At 50.9% G+C, this 18,208-nt stretch overlaps 1 protein-coding gene across 1 annotated transcript in view; it reads left to right on the forward strand.

Moving 5' to 3' along the window:
• The first annotated feature begins 310 nt into the window (after positions 1-310).
• The window catches only part of gabra3 (gamma-aminobutyric acid type A receptor subunit alpha3), a 50,537-nt gene continuing 32,639 nt past the window's right edge, over positions 311-18,208 (forward strand). Inside the window, exons 1-3 of the mRNA XM_056594942.1 lie at positions 311-499; positions 7,486-7,892; positions 14,135-14,256. Coding sequence (XP_056450917.1) covers positions 311-499; positions 7,486-7,892; positions 14,135-14,256 — 718 coding nt within the window. The remainder of the gene's footprint in view (positions 500-7,485; positions 7,893-14,134; positions 14,257-18,208) is intronic.

Below are 18,208 nucleotides of genomic sequence, written 5' to 3' on the forward strand. Positions count from 1 at the left end.
GAGTTAATGAAATTACATCAGCATTACGGTAATCGCATTACAGAAGCGTCCCGGGTTCAGCTATATCTGAAGAGTGCTTACTGTATCTCCGGGGCAACATCGGGCTGCGTCAGTTTGCCATCAAAAAGACGACTTTGCCTCGGGGCGGATCGGTCTCGGCGGTGCGAGCCGGAGCTCAGCGGCGTTCAGGAGGCGCTCAGCGCTTCAATCCCGTTGTTTCACCGTGAATACGTTCACGGGACGACGGAGTAAAGCACTGCTGTTTAGATAAAACCCCCCCCAGGACCAGGGGCTGGAGTCAGACGGACACATGGACCCCCCCCAGGACCGGGGTCTGGAGTCAGACGGACACACGGACGCCCCCCAGGACCGGGGGCTGGAGTCAGACGGACACACGGACGCCCCCCAGGACCGGGGGCTGGAGTCAGACGGACACACGGACGCCCCCCAGGACCGGGGGCTGGAGTCAGACGGACCCCACCCAGGACCGGGGTCTGGAGTCAGACGGACACACGGACCCTCCCCAGGACCGGAGCCGCTGTATTGGTTCACTGTTGGCAGCGTCAGCACCAGGAGGCGACCGACAGCCTCCTGAAGGGACAGGAGACCCTCATGTTTGCTGAAGTGGTTCCTCTTCATACGAGACGATTAGGAACATGAATACATGAATAAACTCTGTATAGAAATGGGGATGATTCATAATCTGCGTTCTCTGACGTGGATGTACTAAACCCTCAGTGTCCCTCCTAACGGCTCAGTGCTGTGTATCACCGAGGGGGGGGCGGCGTCTCCTCCTGGCCCCCAGCCCCAACAGGGCTGTGATGAGGTCCACCCGGCAGGGAGGGAGGGAGGTCTCTCTCTCTCTCTCTCTCTCTCTCTCTGGTGACTGATGCTCTGGGATATCAGTATCAACACCTCGTATCTTAAGTGACGGTTAATCGATGACGGTAGGAGTGAGGTCGAGGGGTCGCCTCCCACTAGGGCCCGGTCCAGTTGACACCCTTTATTGTTTCACTTCTGACCATGAATTATTTAGGGTGCCAGAGACAGGATGGGCCCCGCGTTAAGAGGGCGACCCGGCAGGCGGATACCTTCTCCGCCGGTGTTGTTGTCAAGGTGAATGTGTGCCGGGTCAGTGGCAGGGCAATGCTCTGTGGGCGGGGTCAGTGGCAGGGTAAGGCTCTGTGGGCGGGGTCAGTGGCAGGGTGATGCTCTGTGGGCGGGGTCAGTGGCAGGGTAATGCTCTGTGGGCGGGGTCAGTGGCAGGGCAATGCTCTGTGGGCGGGGTCAGTGGCAGGGTAATGCTCTGTGGGCGGGGTCAGTGGCAGGGCAATGCTCTGTGGGCGGGGTCAGTGGCAGGGTAATGCTCTGTGGGCGGGGTCAGTGGCAGGGTAATGCTCTGTGGGCGGGGCCAGTGGCAGGGTAATGCTCTGTGGGCGGGGTCAGTGGCAGGGTAATGCTCTGTGGGCGGGGTCAGTGGCAGGGTAATGCTCTGTGGGCGGGGTCAGTGGCAGGGTAATGCTCTGTGGGCGGGGCCAGTGGCAGGGTAATGCTCTGTGGGCGGGGTCAGTGGCAGGGTAATGCTCTGTGGGCGGGGTCAGTGGCAGGGTAATGCTCTGTGGGCGGGGTCAGTGGCAGGGTAATGCTCTGTGGGCCGGGCTCTAAACGGCCGTCGGGTCTTTGGATTCCAAATGGAGACACCAGAGGATAAGAGACGACAGCTCACCGAGTGAGGCTGCGCTGTTGTTGAGCGTGAATCACTGTTCAACCACAACCTGCTCCTTAAAGGGGACCTATTATGCTCTTTCGACCTTTATGACCTATAAACGTTGTCATAATGATTGATAGTCATGTTTAACCGTGCACAAAAAACAATGTCGATTTTCGGGAAACTCTTCCTCTCATCTGGGCGCTTTCAGCCTCCTCCGTCAACCATCGGTTTCGTCCTTCTCCGCCCCCTCGCCCCCCTCCTGCCAACCCAACTCCGTGGTGATTGGTTACCTTCCTTGGAGCGCGCGCGCGGGCAGATTTGACCAGGCATATGGGGGCGCGGCAGGAGTACGTCTACGTAGATGTTTCCCGGAAATGTGAACAAGTGAATCGCAATCGTTGTCCCGAGTGCTTAGCGCTCTGCACAGCCACCCCAGACTGTCAGCAGGGAATACGTCGAAATGCATGTACGTCATTATTTGACACTTTAGTATGGTTAAACATGACTATCCATCATTATAACAACGTTTATAGGTCATAAAAGTCGAAAAAGCATAATAGGTCCCCTTTAATGACCTGTCTCTGTACTGTCTTACCCCTACCTGCTCCTTAATGACCTGTCCCTGTACTGTCTAACCCTTACCTGCTCCTTAATGACCTGTCTCTGTACTGTCTAACCCCTACCTGCTCCTTAATGACCTGTCTCTGTACTGTCCAACCCCTACCTGCTCCTTAATGACCTGTCTCTGTACTGTCTAACCCCTACCTGCTCCTTAATGACCTGTCTCTACTGTCCAACCCCTACCTGCTCCTTAATGACCTGTCTCTCTACTGTCTAACCCCTACCTGCTCCTTAATGACCTGTCTCTGTACTGTCCAACCCCTACCTGCTCCTTAATGACCTGTCTCTGTACTGTCTAACCCCTACCTGTTCCTTAAAGACCTGTCTCTGTACTGTCTAACCCCTACCTGCTCCATAATGTCAGGTATCTGAATTCACTGTTAGTGGCTTTGGATGAAAGAATCTTCTAATTAGTGTCATTACTTTATGTTGGATGGATGTACGAATGAATAAATAAATATGACCACAGTCTCTCTCTCTCTCTCTCTCTCTCTCTCTCTCTCTCTCTCTCTCTCTCTCTCTCCTCTCTCTCTCTCTCTCTCTCTCTCTCTCTCTCTCTCTCTCTCTCTCTCTCTCTCTCTCTCTCTCTCTCTCTCTCTCTCTCTCTGGGATCGTGGTTTGAGTTGTTCCTTCATTCACTCACGGCGGGTTTAGCCGAGTGCGGGGGAGGTATTGATAGAATGAGTGGATGATCAATCGCCTTCAAAGAAACTAATTAGTAGACCCCCCCTGGCGGGAGGGGATCAAATGCAGGCCGCTAAAGACCCCCCCAGGGGGACCCCTCCGTGGCACGTTACCTCCCCCCCCCCGCCCCCCGCCTCATCAAGACCACTGCATGCTACAGCTCCTACTCCACATGCTACACCTCCTCCCCCACCTCCTCCGCCACATGCTACACCTCCTCCTCCACCTCCTCCTCCACATGCTACACCTCCTCCTCCACCTCCTCCTCCACATGCTACACCTCCTCCTTCACCTCCTCCTCCACATGCTACACCTCCTCCTTCACCTCCTCCTCCACATGCTACACCTCCTCCCCCACCTCCTCCGCCACATGCTACACCTCCTCCTCCACCTCCTCCTCCACATGCTACACCTCCTCCTCCACCTCCTCCGCCACATGCTACACCTCCTTCTTCACCTCCTCCTCCACATGCTACACCTCCTCCTCCACCTCCTCCTCCACATGCTACACCTCCTCCTCCACCTCCTCCGCCACATGCTACACCTCCTTCTTCACCTCCTCCTCCACCTCCTCCTCCACCTCCTCCGCCACATGCTACACCTCCTCCTCCACCTCCTCCACATGCTACGCCTCCTCCTTCACCTCCTCCTCCACATGCTACACCTCCTCCTCCACCTCCTCCGCCACCTCCTCCTCCACATGCTACACCTCCTCCTCCACCTCCTCCTCCACATGCTACACCTCCTCCTCCACCTCCTCCGCCACATGCTACACCTCCTCCTCCACCTCCTCCTCCACCTCCTCCTCCACATGCTACACCTCCTCCTCCACCTCCTCCTCCACATGCTACACCTCCTTCTTCACCTCCTCCTACACCTCCTCCTCCACCTCCTCCACATGCTACACCTCCTCCTTCATCTCCTCCTCCACCTCCTCCTCCACCTCCTCCTCCACATGCTACACCTCCTCCTCCACATGCTACACCTCCTCCTCCACCTCCTCCTCCACATGCTACACCTCCTCCTTCATCTCCTCCTCCACCTCCTCCTCCACCTCCTCCTCCACATGCTACACCTCCTCCTACACCTCCTCCTCCACCTCCTCCTCCACCTCCTCCACAATCTCTCATTATGCCAAAACGGTGACTGCGACTAGTGATAAGATAAGCACACACACACACACACACACACACCCTTACCAACAGTATTACATTGAAGACAATTGAATGGCATATGTTGCGATCGTTAATATACCATTAATATACTGCAGCCATGGCAACATGATGTAGTGAATGTAAGCGACAATAAAATCCAGACTTGGTTTGACACCAGTCAATAGCATCTTCTGCACCAGAGCGGGTGATAAGACCCTTGGCTGAGCCGGGGATGTGGAATGCCTTGTTTGCACATTCAGGTTTTTTTCTATGTAAACTGATGTAAGCACACAGCGCCAGTACTCAGCCCACTCTCTCTCCTCCTCTCTCGCTCTCTCTGTCTCTCTTTCTCTGTCTCTCTATCTCCCTTTCTCTGTCACTCTCTCTCTCCTCCTCTCTCTGTCTCTCTTTCTCTGTCTCTCTATCTCCCTTTCTCTGTCACTCTCTCTCTCCTCCTCTCTCCCTCTCTCTGTCTCTGTCACTCTATCTCCCTTCTCCCTTTCCCCATCTCCTTTTCTCTCTCCCTCTCTCTCCCTTTCTGCCTCTCTCCACCTCCCTTTCTCTCTCTCCCTCTAGCTCCCCCTCTCCCTTCTTCCCTCTCTCTCTCTGACAGTTCTGCTGCCCTGGTAAAGATGTTTTTCGTACTCAAGGGGAACACAGAGACACTACTGATGTATTCAAATGGCCGTTAAAGTGTTGACGGGACGAGAGACATCATCACCGTGGTAACCGATGGACTGGTGTGCAAACCTGTGTCTATGCAAATGTGCTGCAGGCCAATGAGTGATAAGTTATAATGTACTGTGAAGCCGTCACCAGTTTTTCACTAATCGTTTTGGAGACCAAACAACAAGATGGATGCTGGTCCCTCCAGGCGATACAACTGCAGCACAATTCCAGGAGAAACATCCACAGAACGGGGTCTGTTGTCCTTCACCTCCTCCCCATTGGTCAGCCTTCTCCTTGGGTTTCCTCTCCCAGCCTCCTCCTATTTCCATAGTAACCGCCTGTTAACGTTCTGAGGACCTCTGTTACCATGGTAACTCTTTGTTGTCCTCAAACGACGTCACCGGTGCATTCATCCACTCGGCGAGTGACGCGTGGCCGGTGGCGTCATGACCCTCCGACGCGCAGAGGCCGGCAGGTCGGCCTCCGCTCTCAGCCTCACAGCCGTCGCAGGAGAGACGGACGATTTAGAAAACAATCAGGGGAGAGAAGCTGTGATTGGTCAGATAAATGGTTCCAAACAGAGGCAGGCGCAGCCGACCAGAAGAGATCATCTCGCTGATCCTTTCACTAATACATGAACGAGGGCTACGGCGTTCCTAACTAATGATGCTAAAAAGACCTTTAACCACGTTAACCACCACCCTGCAGTGAGATATAGGGTGAAGGCTTGAAGAATGACGTAGTCCTAATGTAGGATTTAAATATTAAAACCAAAGCAAAACGCTGCGACTGGCTCCCTGGCGCCATCCCCCAAGCTCAGCAGAGACATCCTTCAGCGCTCCCTGGAGCTCCATAACAACGGGTCTGCGGTCTGCCAGCAGAGGCAGAAAGATGAGGTGGAACTGAGAAAGATTAGAGGCGTCCCGGAGATGAAGAGTGACAGATCACAAGCGGCGACGGAGGATGAGGCAGCAGAACGGAGAGCAGGAAGCCGGGGAGCAGACGAGGGAACGCTGGTCTGCTCGCCCAGATGGGAGCGCTCACCTGTTAATACCAAACCTCTGCTCCTCTCTGTGTCTGCACGACGGTCCTCACACTGAGGGATTGATACGGCCTATGATATAAACACAACGTCTGAGTGGATCACAAACATAGTATATACACCAACCCACTCTGTGCATTATGTACATTAAATATACACTGACCCACTGTGTATTATACACATTAAATATACACTAACCCACTCTGTGCATTATATACATTAAATATACACTGACCCACTCTGTGCATTATATACATTAAATATACACTGACCCACTCTGTATTATATACATTAAATATACACTAACCCAGTGTGTATTATACACATTAAATATACACTGACCCACTGTGTATTATACACATTAAATATACACTAACCCAATGTGTATTATATACATTAAATATACACTAACCCACTCTGTGTATTATATACATTAAATATACACTAACCCACTCTGTGTATTATATACATTAAATATACACTAACCCACTCTGTGTATTATATACATTAAATATACACCAACCCACTCTGTATATTATATACATTAAATATACACTAACCCACTCTGTATTATATACATTAAACATACACTAACCCACTCTGTGTATTATATACATTAAATATACACTAACCCACTCTGTATTATATACATTAAACATACACTAACCCACTCTGTATTATATAGCATTCTCTGGGCTAACACTAAAGGCTGAATCATACCTCCGGATCCGGACGTAATTCGTCCGTCCGTACCAAACGTCGTCTCCAGGACTACCCTTCATACCTCCGTCCGGTTTCAGCGTTGTTATGGATGCTACGCAATACATCCTCTAGAGGGCAAGGACTGTTACCGGCATCCACAATCGCAAACAGGGCATCTGTAGAGGAGAGGGTTTTGCTTTGTCTCATCCGAAATCGGCAAATAAAGGGGCCAAAAGTGTGGGCCTAGGCGGGGGCGGCATGTGACACCCCTCACCAATGATAAAATAAAAAAGGTATTATACTACTCTATCTATTTTGGCGAATGGTTGGCCTTCTGGCTCTATACTGCCGCCTCGGTTTCCGGTGGTATTGCTCCGTTTCTCCCGGAGCTCTGGATTCGTGGGCTCAGAGGCGACGGACCCCCTGACGGACGAAACGACCTCCGGGACCGGACCAAGGGGTTCCTATCCATATTTACGGTAGGGTGTGAATGGGCCTTAACCCGGTCCAGGTCAACATTATCCCTCTCCGGGCCAACACTAACCCTCTCTGGGTGTGATTTACACATCCCCCCCCCCCCCCCGAGACACCGCGGTGGTACGGCCCATGTTTAGGCTCTGTTCTGACCACCGAGGAGCCTGGAGCTCACAGACAGGAGGAACAGCACAGCGCTGCTTTATGGACTCATTATCATCACACAGAAACACACGCCTTCCCAAGACCCAGAAGGAGATCCCTCATCTCCAGGAGCAGCTACACGTCGATACATCACCCCGGCTGTCAGCCAGCAGGGGCGTCTGCAGACGCTTTCCCAGCAAGTTAATAGGAAACTATCTGTCATGTGACAGCGCCGCTCTCTCGCCCCGGAGCAACGCGCCTCATCTTCATATCCCCGCCCACAGACGACGTCCCGCCGGAGGCCCGGTGATCGCTGCAGCGCAATCACTCAGTCCTCGCCACACCCTGGGCCCCGCCCTGGCCCCGCCCTGGCCCCCGCCCTGGGCCCCGCCCTGGCCCCCGCCCTGGGCCACACCCTGGGCCACGCCCTGGGCCCCGCCCTGGCCCCGCCCTGGGCTCCGCCCTGGGCCACACCCTGGGCCACGCCCTGGCCCCGCCCTGGCCCCGCCCTGGGCCCCGCCCCACCCAGGGCCACACTCTGGCCCCGCCCCGTGCCGCACCACGGCCTGCCCCCCCCTGCACCACCCCGCCCCCCATACCACGCCCCGCTCTGCCTAGCCCCCGCCCCCCCCCGTTCAGTGGGCTGTGTATCCGTTCTACAGGCCAGCGGTCGACCGGCATGTGAAGGAGCGTGAGGAGCGCTCCCCAGGCACAACTTCCCGTGATTAACTCTCCATTGCGCTGTGAAGCCCCCCCCCCCCAACGGATGCTGCTGTCTCTCACAGCGCAGCACACTGTGTTGATGGGCTGTTGTTCTGTCGCCGGGCTGCTGTTGTTTTATTTCCAGTAATAATGCGGTGCAGACGAGATGCAAAGGGTTCCGTTCCCTCCTTATTGTGCGGCTGGGCGCGGGGCGACCCCGGGGGCTGACTGAGGGCCGCACGCTGCGGTTATTACCCTGAATAGGCCTTCATGTGGCCTCGTGAATTTCAGAAGCAATATCCAGACAGCGGGACGATATTGCAGCCATGGCCTTCCGAGATTAAAGTCTCATACACGAGTCCATCGGTAGCTACTGTTTGCACTAAGAAATACGCCGCACGGAATTCCATTTACACAATCTCTGAGAAAGCGTAACGTATGAGATGGGAATTAAGAAGCACCCCGTTCTGAAGGGCCCCCGTGGATCGTGTACCTCATCAGGGTTTGTTATTAAATGTACTTTCCCTAAACTGTTATTCAGGACTGTGAACAACAGACGAGGTTTTCAAGCAGTAATTTCCCGCCCTTCCCCTCTCTGTGGTTCTGTGAAGCAGACTCCTAAAGCCTCTTGAAGAACACAAACACAGTATAAATATGAGGAGACAATCCAAGCTCAACCAGGCCTGGGTGGGAGCTGTAAGTCACAGGTGAAGGGCCAGGCTGTAATCATCTCTGGAGGGACCCTAATGGGCTTTTAATGCTGCGGTAATTAAGGATGGCTAATCATTTACGTTGGAAAGTAATTTCCTGTTTTGAATCCCTGATGAGGAGACGACAGGCGCTGAACACAAATAGGAGATAAACATGAAATCAATAGTATGGGAAAGCTCTGAGTGAACCCGCTTTTAGGCCCTATCGAGCATTTCATAATTTCTTCCCCCTCAGTAGTTCTCTTGTCTCTGTCTTGTCTTACTTAATATCCTTTTGCTCAATTTTTAAGGATTTAATATTGTTATTGTGGCCTGCTATTATTGCACATTGAAAGTGTCATTATGTTTCCCTGATCCGTAGCCTGCTAACTAACATGCTAACCATATGCAATGGAATTCTAGCAACAGAAATTCCCAGGATGTCAACAAATATTCTTTCTCTTCTGAGGAGCCAGAAAGCTTCTCTAGCGTTTGTTTTCATGCTTTGCTAGTTCAAACATGTTTGCTAGCAAAGCGTGTGGCTAGCATGAACCTGTGCACACTAATGGTGATTTAACATATGCAAGTCACTCTGTACTGCATATATTACTCAAGAAGCAGATGTTCTTATGATCAGGCGACTACAGAAGCTGAGATTCAAACTTTGGCCTCGAGAATTGGAGCTTATCTTGTTATCGCCTGGGGTCCAATAAGGAAACTCATGCATGTTAACACCCAGTGGCACTTGGCTTTGCTAACCCATTAGCATGCACTTCATTGCTAAACAAACACCCTTGTTTATGGTCCTGGTCTTGTTATTCTTGAACAGCTTGGATGCTATATACACAACCCAAGTGGACACAGTAGCATTTATTAGTGCTGTTTGCGTGTGTGGGGCGTTGCACCAGCACTCTCTCTGAGGAGTGCGGCTGAAACACATCAACGGTTCTGGGATCTTCCACCATTCAACAAACCTGCGTAAACAAGTTACGCCGTAGTCTTGTGTTTAATTCAGTTGTGCACGTTTTCTTTCTAACATTACAACATTGACAAAGCCTGTTGTTGTTGTTTTAATACAGGTTCATGTCATTATAGCGGCAAGCAATACTCAGTTTATCACCTTTCTTACATTTCTCATACAAACAAAGAAATAAAAACAAAGTAGAGAATCTCACCTTCTCCTACATCTGCGTTGGACAGTCGTAGCAGAACGGCTTCAGATAACTCCTAGTTATCTCTGTTTACAAGCATGTCTCCGTCCTGCTAATATTACTTGTTAATATCAATGCATGTATTCTACAAGGTTAGAGAGGAGCAACTCGATTTGGTTTGAATTGTTTGAATTGTTCCAAGGTAATTAGTAATAATTGATGTAATTAGATATCTGAACATTGTAAACAGGAAGATATTTAACTGAATGTTTGTGGAGCAGTCAGTGACAACACTCGGTAACAAACTGCTTCCTCTACGCTGGCAGCAGCCCGCTGCAACAGGCTCGTGCTAACGATTGGCCCAGGCGTCTTCATCACTGAAGGCCTCTGAGCGACAGAAGACACACGTTAAGAATGCTTCACCGAACTCCGCCATGATGATTTTATGAGTCGACTCCTTGGGAAGATACAAACAAACCCTGAAAAGAATCCCGGTAGGGGAAGAGTGGGGAGCAGTCCAAACCACACCATGTGTGTGTGTGTGGGTGACTGTGTGTTTGTGTGTGTGCGTAAGTTTGTGCGTGAGTGGGTGTGTATGGAGTGTGTGCTTGTGTGTGTGTGTGTGTGTGTGTGTGTGTGTGTGTGTGTGTGTGTGTGTGTGTGTGTGTGTGTGTGTGTGTGTGTGTGTGTGTGTGTGTGTGTGTGTGTGTGTGTGTGTGTGTGTGTGTGTTCGGGTGAGTGTGTGCATGTGTGGGACTCTCTAAATCGACGCCACTTCGCCCGGGGCAGGACTTTACGTCCTACGTCACTCGCTATGGGTGTGCGTGTGTGCGCGTAGCCGTCACTCGCGATGGGTGTGCAGTGGTGGATTTAATGATTCGTTTCCGTGACCCAGTTCGCGTGATTCAGTTCGCCACGAGGAGTCGTTCGTGAATCATTCGTTCGTTCGTTCAGTCGAGTTTCCGGTAGCACTAACTCCACTGAGTCTGACTGACTGAGCTGAGAACCGTGCAATGGGGTCCATTCCATGATGCGATTTACCGCTACAGGAAACCAGGCTGAATGAGCATACGATTTTCGTGAACGACTCCTCCCAGTTCAGTCGAGTTTCCGGTGAATCGATTCACCGGATTTCGACTGAACGTGGAGGAGTCGTTCACGATTCAGCCTAGTTTCCGGTAACGGTGAATCGCATCATGGAATGCACGCCATTGCACGGTTCTCAGCTGAGTCAGTCAAACTCAGTGGAGTTAGTGCTACCGGAAACTCGTTCGTTCGTTCAGTCGAGTTTCCGGTGAATCGAATGGTTAACGAGACGACCGAACGAACGAGAGAGACGAACCGGTTCGGTGCGTTCGTCCTAAAGACTCGTTCATTCGAACCGGTTCGCGAACGAACGAGCCAACACTATTGTGCATGTGAGAAAGGTTTTGGCTTTTAGTGTCTATGGGTTGGTAATAACGGTTCTGATGATTTTTCTGATGGAAAAGTGGTCTTTATTTCCATAATCTTGGTTCAGTGAACGCATAAACCTGTTTGTTAGTAAGCAGTTAAACAAAATGCAATCTCTTTTTATACAGTTACCAACAACCAACGTTTAAAGACTGATGATCGGGGGTTCGATTCCCTAGTGATGCAAGTTTTTTTCTTTCATTTTGGACTGCACACACATCGCGAGTGACGGATACTTGCACAATGTAGACACATCACTGTCTTTACAATTTCTAGGCAACCAAAGTTTAAAGATTGTCAAGTGGTTAACTCTTGAATCACATGTACTAAGACCTGATGGGTTAGTGGTCAGAGAACAACTCATTAACGCGGGGATAAGGGGTTCGATTCCTTAATGAAGCTAGCTTTTTTCTTTCATATTGGAATGGATGTTTGTATGCCATTTTGCGTAACTTGTAGTTTATGATGAAGAAATGTTACTGGGGTTAAGGTTAGGGTAACGGTAAGGGTAAGACACAAAGTTTTTTTGCAACACAATATTTCTTACAATAACACAAAGTCCAAAGTTTTGATGACTCCAGTAGGAAACTTAAGATACCTAGAGAAATACGTAAGTGCTCACAAAACATCAACAAGTCAGCAATGGTACAGGGTGATCATTTCTGACATACATTCCAAATCTGAAACTATTAGCCAGGAGTGGGTAAGATGCAGACGCAGACGTGGGAAGCAATAAGACGCACCAACACACAGTTGCCTGTTGCAAAATGGTTCAGAGTTTAATAGAAATAGTTAGGGTTAGCTGGTATGGCGTTATCTGGTATGGCTATAGTCTAATGTTAGCTTATTTCGTGTTGTTTCGTCAAGTTAATCGCTAGCAATAGTAAGTCATTTGTAGAAATATAGCCTATCATCACAGACTGTAGGAATGTGACCCACCCTCCATCGCGAACGACACTGACGCTCCTGTCGTGCAAGGGAGTTCGAGCACAGATCCCTGAGACAAACGGCTACGCGCACACATGCACACCCATAGCGAGTGACGTAGGACGTAAAGTAGCGTCGATTTAGAGAGTCCCTTGCATGTGTGAGTGTGTGTGCGTTTGTGTTCGTGAGGGTGTGCATGTGTAAGTATGTGTGTGTGTGTGTGTGTGTGTGTGTGTGTGTGTGTGTGTGTGTGTGTGTGTGTGTGTGTGTGTGTGTGTGTGTGTGTGTGTGTGTGTGTGTGTGTGTGTGTGTGTGTGTGTGAGTGTGTGTGTGTGCACACAGTCTGTGTGCTTGTATTCATGTCAGTGTTTCTGCAGGTTTCATGCCTTTAAAAGCCTTAAATGTCCTTATTGTTATCTTAATCTTCCCTGGTTCTCTGTAGTGGCTGCAGTGGTTCTCAACCTGAGGGTCAGAACCACAAATGGGTCGCAGTAATCGGGCAAGTGGGTCGGCCCCAATAAATATAAATACATTTAAAATGTATAAAAATGCCTGTCCGATTTGATCGCTAGTGTCTTTGAAGTCTGGAAGGGGATTATTGACAGATGCTAAACATAGGCCATGCCATCGCCATGGTGACGAGAAGGAAAGATGTGTGGTGGGTTCTGGGTCAGTGCGAACAGGGTCATGGCCTGGAAGGCACTGGGACCATTAAGGGTTAGTGGGGGAGGGTCTATTGGTGGGGTGAGGGAAAATGCCAGCTACTTTTTTGTACAATTGCTGCAAATCTCAAAGCTAAATGAGAGGTGTTGAATGAAGACAAACAGCCAATGAGAGGTGTTTAATGAAGACAAACAGCCAATGAGAGGTGTTGAATGAAGACAAACAGCCAATGAGCGGTGTGGAATGAAGACAAACAGCCAATGAGAGGTGTTGAATGAAGACAAACAGCCAATGAGCGGTGTTGAATGAAGACAAACAGCCAATGAGAGGTGTTGAATGAAGACAAACAGCCAATGAGCAGTGTTGAACGAAGACAAAGAGCCAATGAGAGGTGTTGGAAGGACGAGGAGTGAGGAACAATGACTAACAGCCTTGAAAGCAGAGCGAGTGAATACACAAGTTAACATTAACATAGCCGTTTCAGATATGGATGTAATAATTGAAATCATATTATATTAAAACCTCCTCCCTTCATTATGTTTGCCCCACCATCCCCCCCTTAGGGAGGGGGAATTAATTTGATTAGCCGATGCTAATGGTTATTACCTGGGCTGACCATCTATTATCGCAACGTCTGTGCTAGCAGTTCAGTTAGCTACAGTCATGCTACACATGGATGCTAAGGCCAGGGTGGCGATACGGGAGGTTCTGCTTGGATGTTAGCGCTCCAGGGGGGGGGGGGGGGGGGGGGGGGGGGTCTGACCACAGCGTCTGACCACAGCACTGTCTGAGTGTCATTCCTCTTCCTTAGAAAAGAGGAAATCATTTCCTGGAAAAAAACATCATTCAAACTGCTAAAATTAAAAGGAGCTACTCTGTTAAAGAATTCTTAAGGCTATGCTTATTATAGGGACATAATTAGCTTTTTATTCCAGGTTGCCATAGACATTTTGCTCAAGTAAAACTGGGAAAATAAGTGTGCTCTGGTTTCTTTTATGTAGCATGTTTCCCCCGGCGTGCTAAGCGTGCGTTTCGGTGTCGTTAGTCCCTGCGGTTAGCCTTATTAGAATAACTCTATATGCTGAATGTTTAATGTTAGAAAACAGTCTTTGGGTAAATCCACTTTACGATGAAATTGTATTTTTACATTTTGGGAAATAATGACATTTGCATTTGACATTTGAAGCATGAATGTCGCAGTGCGTACCATTTAAACTAGCGCATAGCTTCGAATAACCTGGACAAATCTGTTGTTAATGCAACACCATAGTGATTACAGTAATGTTATCAATAAGTTCACATCCTATGCCGGTTCTATTGTGTTTGTTCACCGTGTGTCTTGGTTTCAGCGCGCAGACGGGGCATCGGGAGCCTCTGCCCGACGACAGCAAAGACAATATCACCATCTTCACCCGCATCCTAGACAGACTGCTGGACGGGTACGACAACCGGCTGCGCCCCGGCCTCGGAGGTGAGCCACGCCTCCACCCAGCCCCCTGGGCCAGTGAGCCAGTCAGACTTCAGCGTTTGAGCCAGGCGTCCAATCAGCAACCCCTTTACCAGTTGTACTGAATCGATCAGCCTTCAGCGTCAGAGCTGTGTCCAATCAAAACCCTGTCCCCCTGTTCTGTGAGCCAATCACATTCAGGCTTTGCCATTTCCTGAGCTCTGAATACAAATTTAGACCTCAGTGCCAAGGGACCTCTAAACCCCCCAGAGAGACCAGACCAGACCCACAGACCCCCAGGGAGACCAGACCAGACCCACAGACCCCCAGGGAGACCAGACCAGACCCACAGACCCCCAGGGAGACCAGACCAGACCCACAGACCCCCAGGGAGACCAGACCAGACCCACAGACCCCCAGGCAGAGTTTGGATCTTAGATCATCAGTGCTCAGCTGGTTTAGAGGCGTAACACGTCTTTCTTGGCAAGCTTTTCATTTTAAATAATAACCCACCACTTAAGTGTGATCACTCTGCTATTCTGTTTGGCAGGTTTGATTACAGTTTGAGCAACAGAGTGATCTTTTCCTTTCCATCATCCGATCATTCAATTGCAGTGCATTTTGAGACCCTATACTGTTTTTATTTATCAAATAGTTTACTGGCAATATTTAGTCAAATACCTCTCTCCCTTTGGAATATCATTGTGTACTATTGTATAACAACATCTTCTGATCCATGTTTCCTTCCATTTTGGATTATTCTTCTAAAATTGTATCATCATAATCAACATAATAAATCAGTTTTGACAAGCATTTTACAGCCTGTCCACGCTGCCTGCCGTAACTTTCAAACTCTTTCTGAAACAAAGCGTTCTTTGCTCAACTGGGAGAGCAAACTGTGTTCTGCAAGTCATAAACCAACACGCACTTCTATTTTTACACAGAGGTCTGCTTTAGAACACGAGGCCGTCCTAAAGCAGAGCTGTTCCTCACTTGTTCCTCGTATTATATCTAACAAACCTTAAACCCTAACCTTAACCGCGGCAGGGGAGCGCGCCGTCGACTTCTTTTATCCAGTGTTTGCTGCCGTGGCTGTTTTAAGTGAACTCGCATTATGTGCTTCATCGCGCGTAAAAGGCAGCAAAGAGCAAACGGCCGCTCCCTCTCCTTCGTGTCGCCTGACTCCACAAACTCTCTCTATCTCCTGCTTTGTCCGTCCTCAAGGGTTTCATTCTTGCGAACAATGGATCTGTGAGGCGTCGTGAATAATGGGTCGCAGCCTACATTGATTGTTCAAAGAGATAAAAAGTGGCATGTGCCCATCTTGTCATCTCCCTCTGAGCTGCTGTTCCTCACTGCTCCCCTCCTTCCCCTCCGCCTCCACCGCCAACCCCTTCAGACACACCTCCTCCTGGAGCAGACTCACCCAGCCCTGAGTACGTACTGCAGCAGACTCCCCCAGGCTGAGGACCTCCTCCTGGAGCAGACTCACCCAGCCCTGAGTGCCTCCTACTGGAGCAGACTCACCCAGCCCTGAGTGCCTCCTACTGGAGCAGACTCACCCAGCCCTGAGTGCCTCCTACTGGAGCAGACTCCCCCAGCCTGAGTACGTACTGGAGCAGACTCACCCAGCCTGAGTACCTCATTGAGGAGACTCCCCCAGCCCTGAGGACCTCCTTGAGGAGACTCCCCCAGCCCTGAGGACCTCCTTGAGGAGACTCCCCCAGCCCTGAGGACCTCCTTGAGGAGACTCCCCCAGCCCTGAGGACCTCCTGGAGCAGACTCCCCAGCCTGAGGACCTCCTCCTGGAGCAGACTCACCCAGCCTGAGGACCTCCTCCTGGAGCAGACTCCCCCAGGCTGAGAGACGGGGTTCAGCTTGAAAACGCTGGGCGGTTTTAAATCCTTTTGCAATAGTTTCCTGGAACGCCGCCTATTCTATATCTTTATTTCTCTACACTCCAAACACATAACTCCATGTCAACGTTCATGTTGCCGCGCCCCGAACACACATGTGGCGACCTTCCCGCTGCGCCCGACCCGCGGTGGCGTGACGGTGGCGTGATCGTTACGGCAGGATGTTCGTCCTTAATAATGCATACTGATTTGACTGCTAAATAAAAATATTCAATGTCTCCCAGAAGTACAGGAGCCATATCTGGAGCAAGCGCTTCAGATGAATAATGGATTTCTACCCTCAAGAATAACAAGTTGTCACAGGAGTCTTTCCCTGTGACTTGGAGACTACTTCACTTTTCCTCCTTCCCCGAGACGCTGCCGTTTGCACGATGTGTGCTTCGTCTCTGCGGCTCACGCGTTCGTTACCGACGTTCCAGACGTTCCCGGGACCTTCTCCTCATCTGTCCCTACCTGACTGTTTTTTAAAAAACGGGTTATAGTGAATTTTATTGAGAGAATTTTGGTGGTCAACGCAGAAAGAAAACACGTTTCTTGAGCCCGTTCCCTTTCTTTCAGATGTTCGCTGAGAAGCTTTCTCTGTGTTCCAATGTGAAGGTCAAAGGTTAAAGGGACCCAATTGACCACCAGGCTGGAGGTCGATAAGGTTGACAAGACATTTGAAATCGACCAATTTGAGGCATCACAGGGGTGAGTCTCCTGCCAGATGGGGGTCCAACACTGAGGGGTGGGGGGATGACTGGAGGGTCCATCTGTCAATCACACATCCTGAAGGATGGTCCCATGTGTGATGTCACAAAGGAGGATTCAGAATAGTATTTTAGACAACAGGAAAACAATTGCGACTTCTCCTGGTTAAATAAAAGGTTAAATTAATAAATAAAAAATAAAGAATTGATCATCCCTAATCAAACCCCAGCATTTGTTCGTCCGTTTGTAAAGCGTGTGTGGATGATGGCGGGTTTCATCAGCCTCACCTGGTGAGACTGATTGGCCTCTGGGGCTGACTGAGGCTACACACCTGCTGCACACGGAGCACTCAGTGCACAGGTTAACCCCAGCGTCTCCACGCACACTCAGGGAGGGCTCCCACCAGGCAGCGGCCAGCTCCGTCAGACTCACCCCCTGGACCGGTTCCACCCTCACCCCCTGGACCGGTTCCACCCTCACCCCCTGGTCCGGTTCCCCCCTCACCCCCTGGACCGGTTCCACCCTCACCCCCTGGACCGGTTCCACCCTCACCCCCTGGTCCGGTTCCCCCCTCACCCCCTGGACCGGTTCCACCCTCACCCCCTGGACCGGGTCCCCCCTCACCCCCTGGACCGGTTCCACCCTCACCCCCTGGACCGGGTCCCCCCTCACCCCCTGGACCGGTTCCACCCTCACCTCCTGGACCGGTTCCACCCTCACCCCCTGGACCGGTTCCACCCTCACCCCCTGGTCCGGTTCCACCCTCACCCCCTGGACCGGTTCCACCCTCACCCCCTGGACCGGTTCCACCCTCACCCCCTGGACCGGTTCCACCCTCACCCCCTGGTCCGGTTCCACCCTCACCCCCTGGACCGGTTCCACCCTCACCCCCTGGTCCGGTTCCACCCTCACCCCCTGAGCCCAGGTTCTGAGGAGGTTCTCAGAGAGATGAACCGGTTCTGAGGAGGTTCTCAGAGAGATGAACCGGTTCTGAGGAGCTCAGAGAGATGAACCGGTTCTGAGGCGGTTCTCAGAGAGATGAACCGGTTCGGAGGAGGTTCTCAGAGAGATGAACCGGTTCGGAGGAGGTTCTCAGAGAGATGAACCGGTTCTGAGGAGGTTCTCAGAGAGATGAACCGGGTTCTGAGGAGCTCAGAGAGATGAACCGGTTCTGAGGCGCTCAGAGAGATGAACCGGTTCTGAGGAGCTCAGAGAGATGAACCGGTTCTGAGGAGGTTCTCAGAGAGATGAACCGGTTCTGAGGAGCTCAGAGAGATGAACCGGTTCTGAGGAGGTTCTCAGAGAGATTAACCGGGTTCTGAGGAGCTCAGAGAGATGAACCGGTTCTGAGGAGGTTCTCAGAGAGATGA

Source organism: Gadus chalcogrammus, chromosome 7 (genome assembly GCF_026213295.1).
Source record: "Gadus chalcogrammus isolate NIFS_2021 chromosome 7, NIFS_Gcha_1.0, whole genome shotgun sequence".
In the NCBI taxonomy this organism is placed as follows: Eukaryota; Metazoa; Chordata; class Actinopteri; order Gadiformes; family Gadidae; genus Gadus; species Gadus chalcogrammus.